This window comes from Scomber scombrus, chromosome 1, assembly GCF_963691925.1.
Source record: "Scomber scombrus chromosome 1, fScoSco1.1, whole genome shotgun sequence".
Classification (NCBI taxonomy): domain Eukaryota; kingdom Metazoa; phylum Chordata; class Actinopteri; order Scombriformes; family Scombridae; genus Scomber; species Scomber scombrus.
In genome coordinates this window covers 12,096,995-12,115,810 of record NC_084970.1, presented here as the reverse complement: position 1 = coordinate 12,115,810, position 18,816 = coordinate 12,096,995, and the positions used below count along the sequence as shown (strand labels likewise).

The 18,816-nt window shown below is 40.4% G+C and overlaps 1 protein-coding gene across 1 annotated transcript in view; it reads left to right on the top strand.

The window, feature by feature from the left end:
• The window catches only part of insyn1 (inhibitory synaptic factor 1), a 42,077-nt gene extending 23,726 nt beyond the window's left edge, over window positions 1–18,351 (top strand). The window contains exons 2-4 of the mRNA XM_062419984.1: window positions 17,529–17,752; window positions 17,834–18,063; window positions 18,112–18,351. Coding sequence (XP_062275968.1) covers window positions 17,529–17,752; window positions 17,834–18,063; window positions 18,112–18,350 — 693 coding nt within the window. The 3' untranslated portion in view covers window position 18,351. The remainder of the gene's footprint in view (window positions 1–17,528; window positions 17,753–17,833; window positions 18,064–18,111) is intronic.
• The last annotated feature ends 465 nt before the right edge of the window (window positions 18,352–18,816 follow it).

The following is an 18,816-nucleotide window of genomic DNA, read 5'->3' as shown; positions in this document are numbered from 1 at the left end:
GGTCAAGACATATTTGTCATCTGTGAAAGTCTTGCTTAGACAAAGAGAAGCCAGTGCCACAACAGCAGGGCCCCATGAGAAGACTGACCAAGTCATCATAAAGAGATGGATAGCGTAGAAATAAAAGAGTGGAAATATGAGACTGTGCCACATTCATAAGCCCAGAAAAAGGGAGGGGTTGACAGTAAACCCTGTAAATCCATTTGGTTTTTGAGACATGGAAGGAGAACGGAACTGACAATAGCTTGAGGGGCCAGTGCTCCACGGAGTGAATACCAGAGCGGAGGAGAGGAAAAATAAATAAAGAATGTGTCACCTAGTGGGAGGAGGCACCGAGGCAGGATCTGTCAGAACTCTGCTGCTGTCTGCAGATTAGATCTGGGGCTATTTAAAGAGGGAGAGCACGCCAAAGCCACCGACGCCAGTGTCCACACTGCACCCGCCACCACTATGACATCATTGGCAGCCATCACCTTGTGACAAAAAAACATGAAGCATAAATGATGGCTACAAAGAGGGTGGGGAGGAGGCATTTTCCTCTGCCATGACTGACCTGATCACGTTGCACATTTTCTGCATCTGTGTAGATTCACAGCATAAAAGCCAAGGTCACACGAGAGGGAATTTGCCTGATGCAGTCCAGGCTGTCGTACACATTTTTAAGGGTTATTGTCGGCCTATAAATAAAACTCCATCATAACCCTCAGGTTAGACATACAAGCTGCCATCAGAATAATCACTGTTCCCCATCAGGATCAAAGTAGCATGAGCCAGCCTGGGAGTCAGACTGATTCCGCGCGTGCTGGATATATGTTGTGTGTGTACGACAATGTGTTTTTATTTGAGAGGGAAAAAGACAGAGTGATTAATGCATGCGTGTGTGTGGGTGTAGGAGTATCTGCCAGAAGATATGAGACTGGCTGTGTGTATGAGCGTGTGCTGTAGTTTTGGGGGTGCTTACTATGGGTGTGTGCTCTGGCGTGAGTGTATGTTGTCTGTGCGAGTGTGTGTTTTCTGTCCTCCAACAGTAGATTGATTAGAAATAATGCCGTTAGCGAGAACCCACTGTGTGTGTTTGGTCACATCACTCTGACTTTCGCCAATGTTTCTCTTCTCAAATAAAGCAACATTCGCCCAGTCATGTTTGCCTTCCAAACATGAGCCAAGGATTATGAAGCTGAGCTGTGCACTACCAAACTGCAAGGCCTCATTTACCCCGTGATACCTTCTCCCTTTCCCGCTCCCTCTCGCTCTCCTGTCTCGCTTTTTTTCCCCCGGGCTGCAGCAGACTGACTCTCTGCTACAGACTGAGTCATTCTCAGCCAGTCAGTTATCTCTCCATCCAGCCCTCAGATTTCACCACTCCTTTTGTTGTCATCAATCAAAGCTCGGCTGCCAGAGAGAGAGGGAGAAATCCTGAAAGATGTCATAACAGTGGCCAACTAAGGACTAGCACTTGTAGGTTGGCGCCGCACTTACGCATGGACACAGATTCCATGGATTATTAATGCTGCCCCTTTTCAAATGTTTCCAGGAACCTTGTAGAATTGTGTGCGAAAAGCGAGGAGCTTGCATCAGAAGGTGGCTTGGCGAACAGTGGTCATTGCATCATCCAGACTTGCAAACAGGCACTACAGTAGGTTTGGAGGAGGTGATTTGTTGGCAGGCTGTGCATACAGGAGATAGGGTCACGGAGAAATGCAGGTGGAGACAAAGAAGCGGGGGAAGCTCAGTCGCAGAGATCCTCACAAACACTCCTCACAGATGGCTCGATGAAGCGTCCCTACTATACCTCTATACCTGCTAATTACATGCCTCGCCTGACTTCACACTTCCTCTTCTCTACAAATGCCAACTTTATTGAAAAGATGAATATGCTTTACATGGAACAATACATCTCCATTCTTCCCTCCTTCCAATTTGTGTCAACAGCGCAGTACAATGGGCCCACTGTTTATGGACTGGCAATTTAAAGCTTGAAAACATGAGATGAAGTGAGAGGAGAAAAGGAAGGAAAATTGCCTCGCCTGTCCTTCACCTTAACTGTACATTGCTTATTTGTCGGTGGTAATTGGCTCTTTTAATGTTCCAGGAGAATGCAGGTAGAGAACCCCACTGTGTTGTATTTTTTATAACCAAACAGCAGAGCAGAATGTGGCAGACGGGAGATATCTGATGGATAGATCATGCATGTAACAATGTACTCAACTCTTATATTGCCACTGTGGACTTAATCATTTGCATCAACTGTCTGTGAGCCTGCCAATCCATACTCATCCATTGTGTAGCTGTACTTATTTTCCTTTTGCTGGACAGACATTTAATAACTGGCTTTATTTAAATGAGAATAAGCTTGGTTTTGTGATTATGCATCCTAAAGAAGTAAGTTACAGTGTCTGGTGGTATGCCTTGCTCTCGACAACCACAATTGCACTGGGGGGAAAAACTTATCAAAACTGAGTCCAGAAAGTAGTAGAAAAATATAGTGCATTAAAATATTGCCCTAGTTAAATAGTTGTTTTCCCCTCTCTCTCTCACTTTGGTGAGATTTGTTTACCAGGCTCCTATTGCCGGAAGGGCTTGTGCGAGTGAGGTAGTGCTTCTCCACATACCAACCATGTTTCCCTGCCAACTCTGCAACCTATAATTATCAAGAGACACACACACATTAAAACGCAAATCAAGAGAATTGTTGGGAGGAAAATATGCTGTGGTATTGCTCTGAGGGGAACATATATGTATTCTATGCAAAGTTCAGGCAATCTGCAACTAATCAATATGTTTTTGAGCGTATGAGTAATATTTCAATATGTAATTAAAGGAGCTGATCCATGCACATTGACTAATTGTTCTTGCAATGAGATGGCTGAAATCCATCCAGAGAGAGAGAGAGAGAGAGAGAGAGAGAGAGAGAGAGAGAGAGAGAGAGAGAGAGAGAGAGAGAGAGGGGCTGTTACTTCTTTTTAATAGGGAGTCATGCCAGCACATCTGGAATTTGATGACTAATTTAACATTCAAAGGCTGTATTTTACATTGGAATTTTGTTAACAGTTTTCACTCAGAGAGGATAAAACCTTGGATTGAGGATAAATGGAAAGAGGATAGTGTTTGCATAAATATGTGGGAATTTGTGTTTGGATACAAAGTGAACATCTATTATTGAGAACGTATTTTGTAGCCCTTGCTAATTTCAATTAAATTATATGCAAAATGTTAGCATTGCAATCGAAGTAGTATGCTGCTAAAGGGGTTCTTATATCATTCAACATGTAGTCACTGTGGACCTTATCAAAATGAAGCAAATGCCTGACTAGCTTGCAAGCACACGTCTGTGTTCTGTGTTAGGGCTCTCAATATCATTGCCTCACTGGGGAATGCTTGTTCAATAACATATACCAATGATCAGAATTCAGTCAACTACCCGCCGAGATGAGACACTAATCGCTTTATTGATAACTCTGATAGTCCACTGGTGGTTCACAGCTGACATCCCACATCATCTCAAATTCTGCCTGTATCAACCTGGAAAACACACATTTTAGATCACAGCCGACACCTTTGCCATCTGCCCCCACCAGCCGCCGCAGTTAGTTTTCACCTCACACTTAGGTGCTTCAATCTATTTCATAACTCATCTCACTACTTACTCTAACACAGCCAAGCTAAAAATATGGGGAAGATTTCAGATAATTACAAAGAAGGTCATTGCCGGGCTCCCTATCTCCGCAAGGTCTGGCAAGGAGCTGGCTGATTGTTCATTTCTGTTGTTAGCAATGGCAAACTGTTAAGAAGATGTTATCCACACATTACGGGAAGATGTGTTGACATCTGTCACCCTGATGATTGATTGCCTGAAGGAGATTCTTCAGTTTGCTAGATTTTGGTTGCTGTTTTACAAGATGCAGTGTGTGGGTGGGTGGACAGGAGAGTGTCTATAAATAGAGAAGCCAGTGATCGTGAGGGAGTGATGGAGGCAGGTACGTGTGGCAGCCAGATGGTGCCTTGTGGGGAATGTCTCCCAGTGATTTTGTTTGCAAATAGGTCTCTGTAAAGTCGCCGTCTTCTCTCCTCCGACTTGCCTGCTGTTATAGGCAGAGCTTTAGGAACTGCCATATCTGATAAAGGTGCGGCAGACTCAAAAAATGTCCTGCCGCTTGCCGGAGAGAGAGTGAAAGTGACGCACTGTGACAGGTTTTGTCACTCTCTGAGGCGACCGCCCCACAGATTGTCACAGATAGAAATGGCAAACCCTGTAAGCAACGACAAATTGTTTTGAGAGAAAGAAGTAGGAGGGAGAGTCATGCCAATATCTGTGGCCTACTTCAGCACGCTGGTGAAGGAGGAAGGGAGGGCCATCACTCAAGATTTTTGTTTTCAGTTTGAAGTTTTGCATGTGTAGGTGTCATCACCTTTCGTAAACAGGTTTCTTTTTGCAGAAAGAAATGCATCAGGAAGAACCTAATATTTATCAAATTTGAAGAGCTTACTGTCACGCCAAACCTCCCTGCAACTTGGACAATTTAAATTTTAACTAAAGTACCAACATGTAGCCTGAGGTACGTTACTGAAGAGTGCTCCTCATGATAAGATTGAATAATATATGGAATTCTCTCATTTCTCAATTCTCTGGCTCATATAAATTGAATGTGAGGATAACATTTATTACATATTTCGCTTGAAACGCTTGAAAATGGTTTCTCCTTGATGTAGTGGAGCATGGTCATGTATGTATGTTCACACAAATAATTCTATCCAAAAAAAGGAGTCAAGACTCTATATGTCATCAGGAGAGCAATCCTCGATGAGCTCCACTGACTGAGTGTGAGAACGACATTGTGAACACAGTAACAGCAGCCAGGGTGATTTCACGGAGATATGGGCACATTTTCTGGTTCGTAACTGCTAGCACCACACCAAATAAAGCTCATTTGGGTGTAAATGCTCAAACAAACAATTTACGAGTACACAAATTCAATCTCCAATTATTCTGTAATGGAGCAGCCACGGGTTCTATCTCTTGAAGTCTTTACTACTTCAGGTTCTCCCATCTGTAGCCCAGGAGAAACTGGCTCATGATTAAATATGTGTGCAAGATCATAGGTTTAATGACTTTTTTTATTCTATTCGATTGCAAATTTACTGTGGAAGTTTATATTTAGAAAATTAATTGGCCATATCAGTTATTGTTTTCATTTCTTCTGGCGGTTTTGTTTTTTTAATGGTTTTAAAGGTGAGTTTAAATTAGCAAGTCAATAATGCCTTGGGATAATGTGTCAGTGTAAATAAGACCCTATCATATCCTTCACCATGGTCAGGTAGACTCCCTACCTTAAAGAGCTCTGTCCTCCAGACACTGAGTCACAGGCCTAGAGCAAAAATGCTATGTTGATGAGAGATCAGAGGAGACCTGGTCAAGCTGACAGAGTGGCCACAAGTAAGTGGTAAACCTTTCTTTTGCAATCCCCTATTTAGTAATTATTTACCCGGTAAATATATGGTAAATTATAGCATATTATTGGGTAATTGCCACTGGCAATACGTTGGTAAATGCAGAGAAACTACAAATAAAATACTACCAAACAACTTCCACTATTACCCATCAATTAAACTTCCATGTAGTTGTGACCTTTATAATTTTGTACTTCCTAGAAAAGTAGGCAACCTATTTTTAGAAACACCTCCTCTATCACCCATCAACTCAAGTTACAATTGTATAGTTATCCGAGGTTTATGCTGGTAACAGACCAAGTTTAATTATTTATTTAAGAAGACATACCATGACAGGAGAAAACACTGTTCCTGTGGAGGCTGTTAAGTATAAGGTACATCTAATGAAATGAAAATTGAATTAATGAATGCAACTTGGGCTGTTTCCAACATAAACCGTAGATGCATTAATTAATACCAATAATATACTATGATCCACCATTTATTTACCAGGTAAATACTAGCAATTAGGGGATTGTAAAAGGAAGGGTAACCAAGTAAGTGCTTAATACAAAAACAATGTGAATAGAGGCATCTAACAATAAACACATCATTGAGCCTATAAGTGACAGTAGTAAACCATGCCAGGTTGCCCTCCTGTTACCTAACTGCATGATGAGGCATCCATGGCTGTGTTATCACCAAATCAATAAATATGGTATTCACAAAATCTCAGGGTTGTTGGGACATTTAGATAGCAGGTCACTGCCATCTTCAGTAACTGATAGAGATGATGTGCTGGCATTCTTGGTACATACTGTATTAATGGCCTTACTAGCTTGGCAAGCTGAGAATTGTTTGAATGCCACAATGTATTATGCAACCTTGTTGCTGACCAGATTCATCACTTCACGGCCACAGTCTTTAAACAGGGTAATACACCATGTGACTAAGTTTGTATCATTTAAAGATTATTCCAGGTGAGCATGAAGGAGCAAGACTAGAAATATCTGCCCAATCTGTTTCTAGACATGACTACTGCATAATACATGGCAGATCACTCTTGCTGACATGGTATGATTCATGAAGTATAATGCTGGTGCAAACATTAGGGGATGATTAGCAAGAACAACAGTGTGTCTTAAAATATAAACTAATGACAAAAATGGAGCAAAAATGAAATAGCTATAGATACATGTCTTAAGTTTACCACCCCTGCCATAAAGCAGCCAAGAGAAGGTTAAAATTAAAATAAATGGTATAATGTTTTGGGTTTTTTTCCCCTTCTCTCTTCACTCCAGCATGGTAGATCAGACCATATTTGGTTGGTAATGATATATGGGTCCACACAATAAAAGAAAATGGGAGCACACTAACATTAAGATAAGCTGCAGGCCAAGGAAACCTAGAAATGCCAGTGGCATATTGATTGCATGCTCTGTATTAATAGTAGGGTTAGCTGCTGCTCTCTCAGGCCGTACTTTTCATCCAAAGCCATGGCCCAACAGCAATGAGCAGCAATGAAAACTAACCCCAAAGTTTTTTCCCAAATGGAAAAATGGTACAAATGCTGAGAAGCTGGAAGGACAGTTGTAATCCACTGAAATGCACAGTCGATGAAATATTAACTTGTTTTAGGTCTTTGATTTCACTCAGTTTAATTTAAGATCACTGTTTGCTCCATGCTTGATATGATGAAGATGATTGGATGATTGATTGGATCACTATAGTGTGTATATATATGTGTGTGTGTGTGTGTGTGTGTTTTAAGAAGAAGAAATGGTTCCTCATTATATTATGGAACTTGTTCATTGCAAATAATTTTCACTGGCAAGGTGTAAACTTGTATGTTGATGTATATGTAACTCTCTGTAACAGTACAGTGTTGCAGGGTAGCATGAAAATCCCCTATCAGTCAAACATTTATCATTTCTGGCAGGTGCCATTATTGGTAATTAACATTGATTACTGATCAATAATCACATATATATTCCTAGGTGCCAGCTAATTAGCATCATTAAGTATGAGCATGGTAAAACACAGAGTAGTACCAATACAAGCCCCTGATCCCAGAATACATTGGTTAGTTTCCCTGCCTTTTTTCACAAGTTGGTGCAGGATTTATTTTCTCTAGCTGGCATGTTGTTCATGGATATGTCTAACTTCATCAGGGTATAGGACTTATAGGAGTTTATATGAACAAGTACAAATGCTGCACAGTAAACCAGTGCAGCTGAATAGATACAGACACACATGTTCATAACAAGTTTGCATGAAAGGAGGGAAATGCTCATGTCATTTATAACAGCCAATGTATAATACATGATTGCATATGGAGCAAAGCTGCAGATGTGGCATGTTTGTTTAATAGTTTAGGTAACATATCAAGGCATGTAAATGTGAGTCAAAATTATTAGTACTTTTTACGTAAAATATTTACAGTGCTGCACACTATGCACCAGTGGTGTACACATTATGGTTAATCATGCAGAGGCTGCCCTGTCCAGCAAAACAACAGCATTGGTTGTTTGTTCAAAGATTTTAAACAACCTGTGCTCATGTTTTCCTGACTATTGACCTTTTGCTTTCATGCACTCAGTAGCAATGGTGGAAGCAGTGTGTAGTTGCAACATCAAATCAATCAGCGAAAAGGCTTAAAGGAGTATTTGGAGAGGATCGTTGAATGTACAAGGTGCACAACTTGGACACTGCATAATCGACAATAATATCAGACCAAGTACTACTTAGATGCCTGAACTTTGCTAAACCAAACCACAGTGGTGGTTGATTAAAAACAAACAAATACAACAAAACAAACAAACAAAAACAAAGATCATTTATATAATAGTCATATGGGTTGTTTTAGAGGGCACTTAAACTTCATTCAGGCTTTTTCAGAATCTTAATTCTTATGGGGAAAATATATATATTTACTGATAATTATTTTCCACAGTATAATCAGAGTTATGTAGCACATAGCAACACGTAGAAGGACATAACAACTCCTTCATTACTTACCCAGAAGTAGTGTGTCTAAATGTTAACAGCAATTGCCACTTGTTGACAGAAGTGACAGTAATGTCAACAACTGAACACAGTCTGGCAGCTGTCAGCTGTACTACCTGAGTGATTAACACCATTAGTCCAGTTTCCACATCTCATCCTCCACCAACAGACTGTGCTTTTTTTTTCCTTCACCACCAACACAGCTGAGAGATCTAACTGCAGAATCTAGTAGGCAAAAACAAGAAAAAAAGTTTTCCACTAACAAAAATGGTATGCCCTCAGGGTAGGTTATTTTACATTTATGTGTAGTTTTCCAGATTTTGGAATGTGTGTAAATTCATTTACACCACTGGAATTGTGAAATAACACCCAGCACTACATTGTGGAAACTATCGTGACTGTATCATCTGTTCCCAGCCCAGGTTTGACAGTAATAGGAGCCATAACAGGAATCTAGATAGAGGGATTTTTAATTACAAAAAGAGAGCAAGTGGTAGCTTTTTTATGACATGGATAATTTATTCTACAACCATAAATAAAACTCTCGGTCTTGTTGGCTGAAGAGGCTGGCTAAAGCAAAATATTTTGATGAGAGGGGGGGGTTGCAGTTTCATCCTCACTTAAGATAAAGGCAGTGATGGCTGTGGCTGTGTGACTGTATATGTGTGATAATGTGACTGTGTGAGTGAGTTGCAAATCAACTCTGTAGTTGTAAACACATTTTATTGTAGGGAATATTTGTTTCAAATATATGACCATGTTCCTCATAGATTCCAAGGTAGGACAAAGCTGATAAGCCAATGAGATTTGAGAGTTGTGTGGAGTTCTATGTGCTAATACTTTTGAAAGAAGATCCTTTCCTGCCAGTCTGTCACCCTCTCACCACCTGGCTGTCTCCCTTCATCCATCCATCCATTATCTGTCTTTCTTTGAATAACCTGAAATAAATCATGAATTTATGTGCATTATAAATGACTGTTACATGTCATGACTGTAGTTGAATGTGTTTCAATTAATGTGACATGAGGGCATACATACCAATTCCCCTATGTCTCTTTGTATATGTGTCGATTTACAGTTAATATTGCCAATATTTGTGGCAATCATTTTTCAATGATGCATAAAATGTGCACTTTTACTTAGAATGTTTTGAACAAAAAATGAAGTGATAAAATATTTCAGTTCTAAAATTCTCTTTCAAGTCTGACCAACATTTTGCCAGTTGATTTACTATTTAAATAACTATTATTACTACTACAGTACTCCATGTAGCTGTTTAGCCATTTAACTATGATTATTTTTGTTTCAAGACAGGGTGGACTTGCTGATTATCTGCTTACTGGTCTGGCTTGTACTCAAACTGGCAGTGTGAAGTGTCAGGGTGAGGGATTTACTGCTGGATTTGGCTGAGCCGGTTCCTGTAGCGCAGTATTCTCCCCTGCCGGAGAGATTCTCCCCTTTTCCTCGTACAGGTCAACTACGTTTACCCCCCAACCCACCACACACGCATAAACGCTCACACATTTCTTGCGTTCTGATAAACTGCAATCACTTTAGACCTTCACTTGCCTTATAGGAAGACACCATGTTGTTAATGAAAACTCTACTGAGTCATTAAAATGAGTCGGTGTGGCCTTCCTGTGCTCACATGCACACCTTTTTACTCACATGTGACCTGACAGTACTCAGGCCTAATCCGGGTGCTATCTCAGGGAAACAGACTAGGATCCCCGTAGCGTGGCACTACCATCTTTTTCTGGTCATTACTGGCGCTAGGCCTCTCAACACGGATAGAAGCAATGAAGGAGAACCTCAATAAATGATCAGTGTGCACTGCCAGCAACAACGCATGCTGCATCTGCTTCCTCCCTGTTGCTGGAAGACAGAGTTCCCATCTTGTTCCTTTACTGATTGTACAACCCATAACCTCTCCAGGATAATACTATGAACCTTCCAAATTTGCGCTACAGCAGGTGGATGAGACTACCCGGTCTAATGGCCTGAATTTGGCGAAGGAAGTGGTTGATTTCTCAGGCCCAAAGGACTGTAGAAGCCTACCTCTTCTAAAGCCCCAAAGGGATAAATGAGGCCCATTATGCGGTGAAGTTTGTAATGATGCTTTTGATTAGTGAGTTGTCAGGAGGTATTGGCCCTATGCTCATCACAGCGTTGTTTAGCACTTTAAGGCCTCCATAACGATGAGTGTTTTTTTGAGAAAAGATGAAAAAGCAGGAGGCATGTGCCTAATGAAGTCTCAGGCTTATAGCCCCTCTCATGACAGGATAATTACACCAAATGCTTCCAGTGAACACTTCAAAGGACACTTCATTCCTGTGCCAACACCACGCAACACATCTCACCAATCAAGATGGCCTGACCTAAATCAGGTCCCCCTGACTTGTTTGTAATGTCACCCGCCCACAGACTCACTAGACCTCTGCAGAGTCAACTGCGTTAGTATCAAAACCACACTCAATGTAATTGACAAGTACAATAAGCTGAGAGGAATAAGTCTCACTGATGTTGCTGCAGAAACATATTGACAGCTTTGACCCATAGTATATCACAGTGCACTTAGCAGCACTAAGGAAGACAGCAAAGCACACACACATACACAAAAACGTGCCCTTTTCTGGTAGGGTTGTTTCAACCCTGCAACATGGCATCCAGAGCTAGCTAAGATAATGATAATGCATTATCAGCGGGGCATTAATCCAGAGATGGAAAATATGTACTAAAAATATATAAAATATGTACAATTTATAGAGAACAGATGTTTCCTGTTTGTAGCTCTGATGCTTTGCATGCCTATATGCATGTTGTCAGTCCAACAGGCACACCAGTAAGGAAAAGGTATTACCCAGTCATCTGAGTTGCACATTGCAAATCATCAGTGAAGTGGCCCTGTCTCCTTACGGCACACACTTCAGGGGGAGAATGAAGGTATAATAAGTGTGGTGTGCATTCCCTTGGATTTAATAAAGTTCATACAATTTGTGTCAGCTTGGCGAATGGGATTCTGAAGCGCTGAAGAGCTGACAAAAATGTGCAGCTATATTAAAGTAATACACAAAATCTATCTTTATTTTTACAGGGTAGTATGAAACCCTTGCTTCCTACAGGCTTGAAAGTTGGCTGAAAGTAATTTGCAGTTTGGTCCTTCTTGACAAACAGAATATGGTCAGGTTGGATTCGCTGGTACTAAAATGGAATCCAGTGACATGTTATCACGACAGAAAAGCAGCATCAAAATTGAATCTCGCTGCATAAGCCATGTCTCTGCTGTCCATCCATGTGCACAGTACATTTCAAACACTAATATTCTTGCCAAAATATGGCTAAATACTCTGTTTCCATCTCAGTCGTCATGCATACTCCTGCAAGCAGGCATGCGCATTGGTTTGTGCATATCAGTGAGAGCACCCACCTCCACTTTCATGTTATGCGGCCCAAACCTTCAAGCCAACAGTGTTGGCCTGATATTCAATTCTCAATATGTTGCTCACATTCAAATCTGCAATATGTAACAACAGGTTCAAAAAGCCCCCAAAATGCTGTTTCATCCAAAAGTGAATAAGATGTCTGGAAGAGATTTAGGAGTTACTGGACAATTTTTCTAGTGAATCCAGTAAATAAGTTCTTTCAGAGGAAGTCGGGGATGATAAATTAGCTTCTGGGGGATAAGATAAACCATACAACCACAATGTGAGTGGCTTGGATGCTACCCTCTTCACAACTTGAGGAGAATTAAATTGAGGGGAAATAAGGATGGGGTACAGAGAAAGAAGGCACTGTAAAACTGCAGGAGCTAACTACATTAAAACAATATCTGCAAAATGTTTAATTTGAAGCAAGCAAGCAAGGCCATTTTTATAATTGCAGAGACTTTCTAACTGGCATAAACTTCTTCCAGTGCTGGAAATGCAGCACTGGGGCAAGCTGGAAATCTATTGTGACATGTTGAGAAAGAAATAACACTTGTGTTGTGTTTGAATGGCTCCAGTGAACACATTTAAGGTTTTACCACGTTTGAAAAAAGCAAACCCATGCTAGATGCTGGATGCTGCATAATTAACAAGCACTGCAAACTTCTCTCTGTCTACTCTGAGAATGACTCCTGGAAGAACGGGTGCCACAGGAACAGATGGAGAGAGGCCACTTGAACACAGCGTAATGAAGCGATCCACAGAAAATTCACTCATACAGTGTGCATTTCAAATGAACCCAGTGAGGGTGTTATGTCTCATTTATTTTGGTAACTCACACCTAATGTATTTTTTACATATGTACAAACTGCATTGGCACAGATGCCAAAATTGTAGAGCTGTTTTTATTTGCTCATGAATACTAGAATATAAAAGACAGCTTACACTTGGGAAATACGATACCCTTTCAGCAGGGATCATCAGGAACATGTTAAAGATGCTCTTTTACATAATTTGCAAAGGATGCAAATCAAATCTGTAAGCTAGACAGATAACATACAGAATGTCATCATTGCACATCAAAACAAGCTATTCCTGTTAAACATCTGTTTGAAGATCAACAGCGTGATTAGATCTTGTGGTACATGTCATCCTCCTCATCAGAGGCAATTTTACACCCGCATTTCCAAATTTGCTAATTTTGACCTCAGCCTGCAATTCTTTTTCCCCACATTAAGCATTAGTAGTGGAATAAGTTATTCCACTACTAATGTTCCAGTACATTTTCAATTAGCATTAACAGAGGACAGGCACTCACCTGGGGAAAAAGAAACAGGTACGCACTCAGGATAAATAAATCATGATACCAGGTGGAGCTGAATATTAGTGAGAAGGACTCTTGTAATGATAGTGGACAGTACTGAATCTATTTCCCAAATCACCACTCCGCCTGAGAGGCTCTTCGGAGAGTTTTTACATTACTGACCATCACTCTATGTTAGATTATCCTTGCCTGTCTTTTCCATCACTGTACCTTTCTGTCACAGACAAGGCTCCAAGTGCCCTCTTTCAGTCTGACCCTCAATTACCCAGCCCAATCATCTCAGACAGGTGTTGAGGTACAGTAATAAACCCTCGCCTGATGTTGCCGAGGCAGCCTCTCTTTTAAAGCACCTCTGAGAGCTCTGAAATGACTGAACTCTGTGTTGATCAGGTGCTGTGACCACAGTTGACTCATGGCTGCTGGCTGATAGTGTGCAATGAAAACGAAAAGAAAAAAAATACAATACCACTTATTTCTCTTTATGGACCATATAAACAACATCAAATGTGCTTAGTGTTGGCTGAGAAATCCTGCCTCTTTAGAGCATAGACTGATCGTATTTTAAAATAAAATTGGGGAAAAAGAAACAACTCTAGCATGCTTATTGCTCAAATTTTTGTGTTCGTCTTGATCATTCACACACAGAATCATAGATATTGTCATATTCATCATCAGAGTTCTTAGTACCTTTGTAGCACTAGACACCACTTACAGTGAAGAAAATAATAAAACATTATAGACTAAAAGTTAAACTCAAATCCCCAGCACTGATATCCAATTTTATACTATACATTATTGCTTAACTCTGTTGCAAATGGAGTCTTTTCAGTCACAAGGATACACAAGGACTGCATCATAAACTTTGTAGAGTGATAGTGCCATAAAGTCCATGGGGGATACACAGCAGAACTCCAGAAGTTTATCACAGCCTCAAGCTGCATATCCAGAATTTAACATTTTAAGGATACAAAACAAATGAGAACTCTAACCTACTTGGCTATATTGACTATTATGAATAGGCCTATATTTCAGACATTGTTAGAGTTATTACATCAGCTGTGAGGAGAACAGTCAATGTATGCATGTGAATGTGATTTTATTTATGTTATTATATTTATTGTAGTTTTATTTGTTTTTATTAACGGCCTGTCCACCCACACAGGTGTTCTCATTTATTCTGCCTGATTACATGTATGTACACAGTGGCATCGAGTGTTGGCATAAGTGGGTTATTGCATAGGGAAAAATCATTGGATTCATTGTGTTTACTCACACATTTGTTTAATTTGGTACTCTTTAATGATCGTGTGCCCCACAGTGTGATATGCTTAAAAAAAACATTTGGTATCTCCCTCAGTGATGTACAGATATGATGATGTTCCTCTGCATGCAATGTTTTATTGTTAAGTCTCATAATTATTTTTCTACTTTTGACTCATGTACATTTTCATAATGCGTTTTCTATTTCAAACCCATTGTGCGCGTTGTTAATGACTTGTTCCTGATGTGTTCATTTATCCTTTATGCTCAAGCAATCTGCTGCTCCAATTCACTCCACAGCGCCTTCATCACAGGTTCTCTGACTGGAAGAAAAAGCAGACACTAATGTTCATTGTTGCTGCATGGTGTGTGTCCTGCATTGTGACCTAGAAAGATTCAGCAGACCCTTTGAGCTCAGACAGTTATCTAGCTAAATTAGTCTACATACATCAGGCGGGGGTCAGGCTGGTACAGCTTACCTTAAATAAGCACTGTTGTGATGTACTGCAGAGGTAAAGGTGATGTTTGGCAACCGAGAAATGTTATTTTTGGTATTAATTTCACCTTTCTTTCAACATTTCACAGAATAATGTTTGTGTTCAAACAGCTTCAAATACAAATGTAAATGAGATTGATTTAAAATGACCTGCTGCTCATTGCAATAACTGTTAACCAACCAATAATCTGTATCGGTGTCATAGCAGGCTGGTAAAATACATTTGACAGATAATTTTCTAACACACTGATTAAATTAAGTCCCTCGTTCACGTTGTGTAATCAAGTAAACAAAGCTATTCAGCGTCCTCTGGGCATGAGAAACATTTTACATTAACAACTCCGTGAGTAAAAAAAGTCAGCAAATCACACAGCAAACAGGTTGAGTAAGGATTAGACTGATTCATACAACCCAATTCCCTCTGGGCAGCCTGCCAATAGAGCACCACAGTCCAGGTACTCGTGAGGTGCACAATGCCACAACTGGCAGATCTGCAAAGGAGCTCACTGACAGATGAGCCAGTGCCATGTATGAAGATGTATACAGCCAGATTCAAATGCAGGTGGGTTGACCTAACAGCACCAAACATATATGTTCTAATTTAAGGCCTCAGGAGATATTTAAATGTAGCAGTGATCAGAAGTGTCATCCTCTCCACTCTATTTTAAAAGGTTTATTCTAACTCTAATGTGTAGCTGGTAAAACAAGTCTGTATTTTAATTTTTGATCCAAGGATTTAGTGAGCAAATTTGGGTTAGATTCAAATCACCATCTTGAAATATTTGCACAAAATCATTAAGCTCATAGATGTTAGTTTCCATGTTTGAGGTAGGGAACACCTGAGCTTTTAGTGATCAGTATTACATTTAGTCTGAGACTCATAACTTTTATTTTAAAGTCAGTCAAAGACTTAATTATGATTTGTGTTTTATTCTACATGCAGGAATACGGCTTTGTGTTGTTGATACAACCATATTCATTTGTAGTCATAAGAGCCAGAAAGCAAACACTGCAAATAATTATAGAGACAGAAAAAAGGGTCGTGTTCTGCAAAATCTCAGGGTAAAAAATATTCTTTCTCTGCTATTCAGTTGCAATTATGTATCAAAGCCATATGCACATGTTCTAAAAAACTTTTTGGGAGTTCAGAACACTGGACTTAATTACTGAATGGTTTGGGGAAATGTATCATTTACAGAGTACATGAATGCTGAGTGTTTTCATTTTACAATTGCTGTTGAGAGCAGAACATGCTGATTGAAGGTGCTAAAATGTCAAGTATAGAGGGGCTTGGATTTTAGGTGTTGTCAGCAAACCAGGGTGATTTCAGCTGAAGTGCTTTGTATTCATCAAACACTCAACAATGTGGCTGCTGATGACAGAAGCATTGAGGTTAATTTCGAGGTAGCAGTAAATGAAATGCTTTTACATGATGCATTTCCATGCAGCATTTGAGGGTTTTTTTGTTCTTTGACACTGGCATTACAAAAGCACTGGAATTAAAATAAACATCAGTGTACAAAAATCAAAAGCACTGGGTTGAGTATTTATACCATAAAGCTGTATGTCTGTGCAGCTTCATCTCATTCAGCCATAGGACAGCATCAAGAAAATCCCCTCGACTGAGGATGTACAGCTGACATTGTTTCATCACCTCTAAGAGGCTTCTTCAGTTCCTCTTTCTTGCTTTCTCCCTCAGAGCTGAAAATGGTCTTTGATGAGCTTGACACGTCTGCAATGCTACAACCTCATTCCAGGGGATATTTAATTTTGTCTTGATGTAGCATAAAGCTAATTTACAACACCTGTCCACAGGAGGCCTTGGTAGGAATAAAAACTATTTTAAAACCATGAGCAAACAATTAAGGATTTATGGATGAGAAGTAGCATAATGGCAAGCTGTAAAGGCAAACACAGATCTATTAGCAGCTGTGAATAAACCTTAGCTTTTGTTAATCCTGCCTGGGGTTTCAAAATCACTGGGATATAAAGCATCTGGAAATGTCATGTAATGTAGTACTAGGTAAGCTGTCACATAGATTTATATTAATGTGGGATTCACAATTAGTACTTTATGAAGTTTCTTTCACACAGTCAACTTTTATCATTACAAAGAATCTATTCCAATACTATGTCTGTGAAAATTAGGATCATCATTATATTATTAGTATTAGTATTCTGAATGTGTCATGCTTTCAAATGATTTTTTTAATTTAGCGACACGACTTTAATATGAATAAAAATTACTGACCTGTGCTCATCAAGTAAAGACGTGGTTGTGATATCGACATGTCACAATCGCACCAGAGGTGCATATGCTACATACTTTGTTCTCCAGTTGGAAAAAGGACAATTTCAGGTGGTTTGAGACTTGATAGCTTTATTTTTACCAGCTTGGAAATGTTGGTGTGAGTCAAACCCAGATAAATATAAAAATGCCTTTCCACGATGACCAAAAACTGCCTGCACTCAACTCTAAAATGACTATATTTGGTGCTTAAAAAGAAAATAACAACCCCCTGAAACTTTGTTGCGCTCCATAATCTCATCAGCTCTTCTTCTTGTTCTCTTGTATTTCTGTTTTCTGCAGGTGGTGGGTCAGATCGATAAATTAACGTCAGACTTTGACTTTGACCTGGAGCAAGATGACTGGACGGTGGCCACAGCCAGCAGCACGTCCAGCAGTGAGCGGGGTTTGGGAGAAGCCTTCAGGCTGGACTTCCTCAATGCCGATGTGCTTTCCGATAGCTGGGAGTTCTGCAGCTACCTGGAGGCTGCTGGCGCCTCCGCTCGCAGACCTGGTGAGCAACCAGGAGATCTACAACAAGAGCTGGGACGTGGGACTATCCCCACCCAGACGCAGACCCCCACCCCGCCCCCCACCACTGCCTCTGTCTACTCCCAGATGAATGGCGGGCTGCCCATCCCAAACGGGCCCCGCATTATTACTCCAGATTCATCCAGCGAAGAGGCCAGCAGCTCCACGCACAGCCACAAGACTTCCCGTACCTCCGGCACAAGAGAGAGGGTCCGCTTCAGTGACAAAATTCTGTACCACGCGTTGTGCTGTGACGACGATGAGGAGGAGGAGGAGCAAGAGGAGTTACAGGATGACAAGAGTGGCTGTGCTACACCAGACAGCGATAGTGAGCCTAGTCTCCTGGCCAGCTCAGTCACCCCCAAACGTTCTTCCTCTGAGCACTCTCTCCTCCATAACTGTCTGGACCCTTCCTATGTCTCCTCGCCAGTGAAGGGGATGACAGGAGCTCACACACTACCCAGGAAAGGTCTCTTAAACCCCGGCTGCCGCAAAAAACTGTTACGAAATAGCAGCACACAAACTGTCTCTGACAAGAGCACCCAAACTGTACTGCCCTATATTCCAACCAAACAGAAAACAAAGGACCACTGAGAAAGCCCTAAGTTTATCATAAATCTCATGAAAAGGACTGTGCATTATTTAATATTAAATACATAGCTCATAGATTAATACACAAATAAATTAATTACTAAATAAATAAATGATATATGGGAAATCACTCGACTACCTAAAGTCATTCCGAGGCTCAGGGAAAACACGATGAAATGAAGCAAAGCAGATTAGTATGTCAGTGAAACATGAGAGTTACTGGTGGACCAAAAGGTTAGTGCCTGTTCTAATGTTAAAATATACACTGAATGGATTCCCTATGTGTAATCATTTGAGAAAATACCAGAGATTACAAAAGCAATCCTTTTTACTAGAACATTTTAAGTGTTCAAAATTGGAAGTGAAGTATGAAGAGTATGAGGAGGTCCTTTCTCCCCCTCATACAATAGTATAAGTCATAAAAAAGGAAGATAAAAAAAAGCTTGTTCCTATAATGTGGATACAAAAC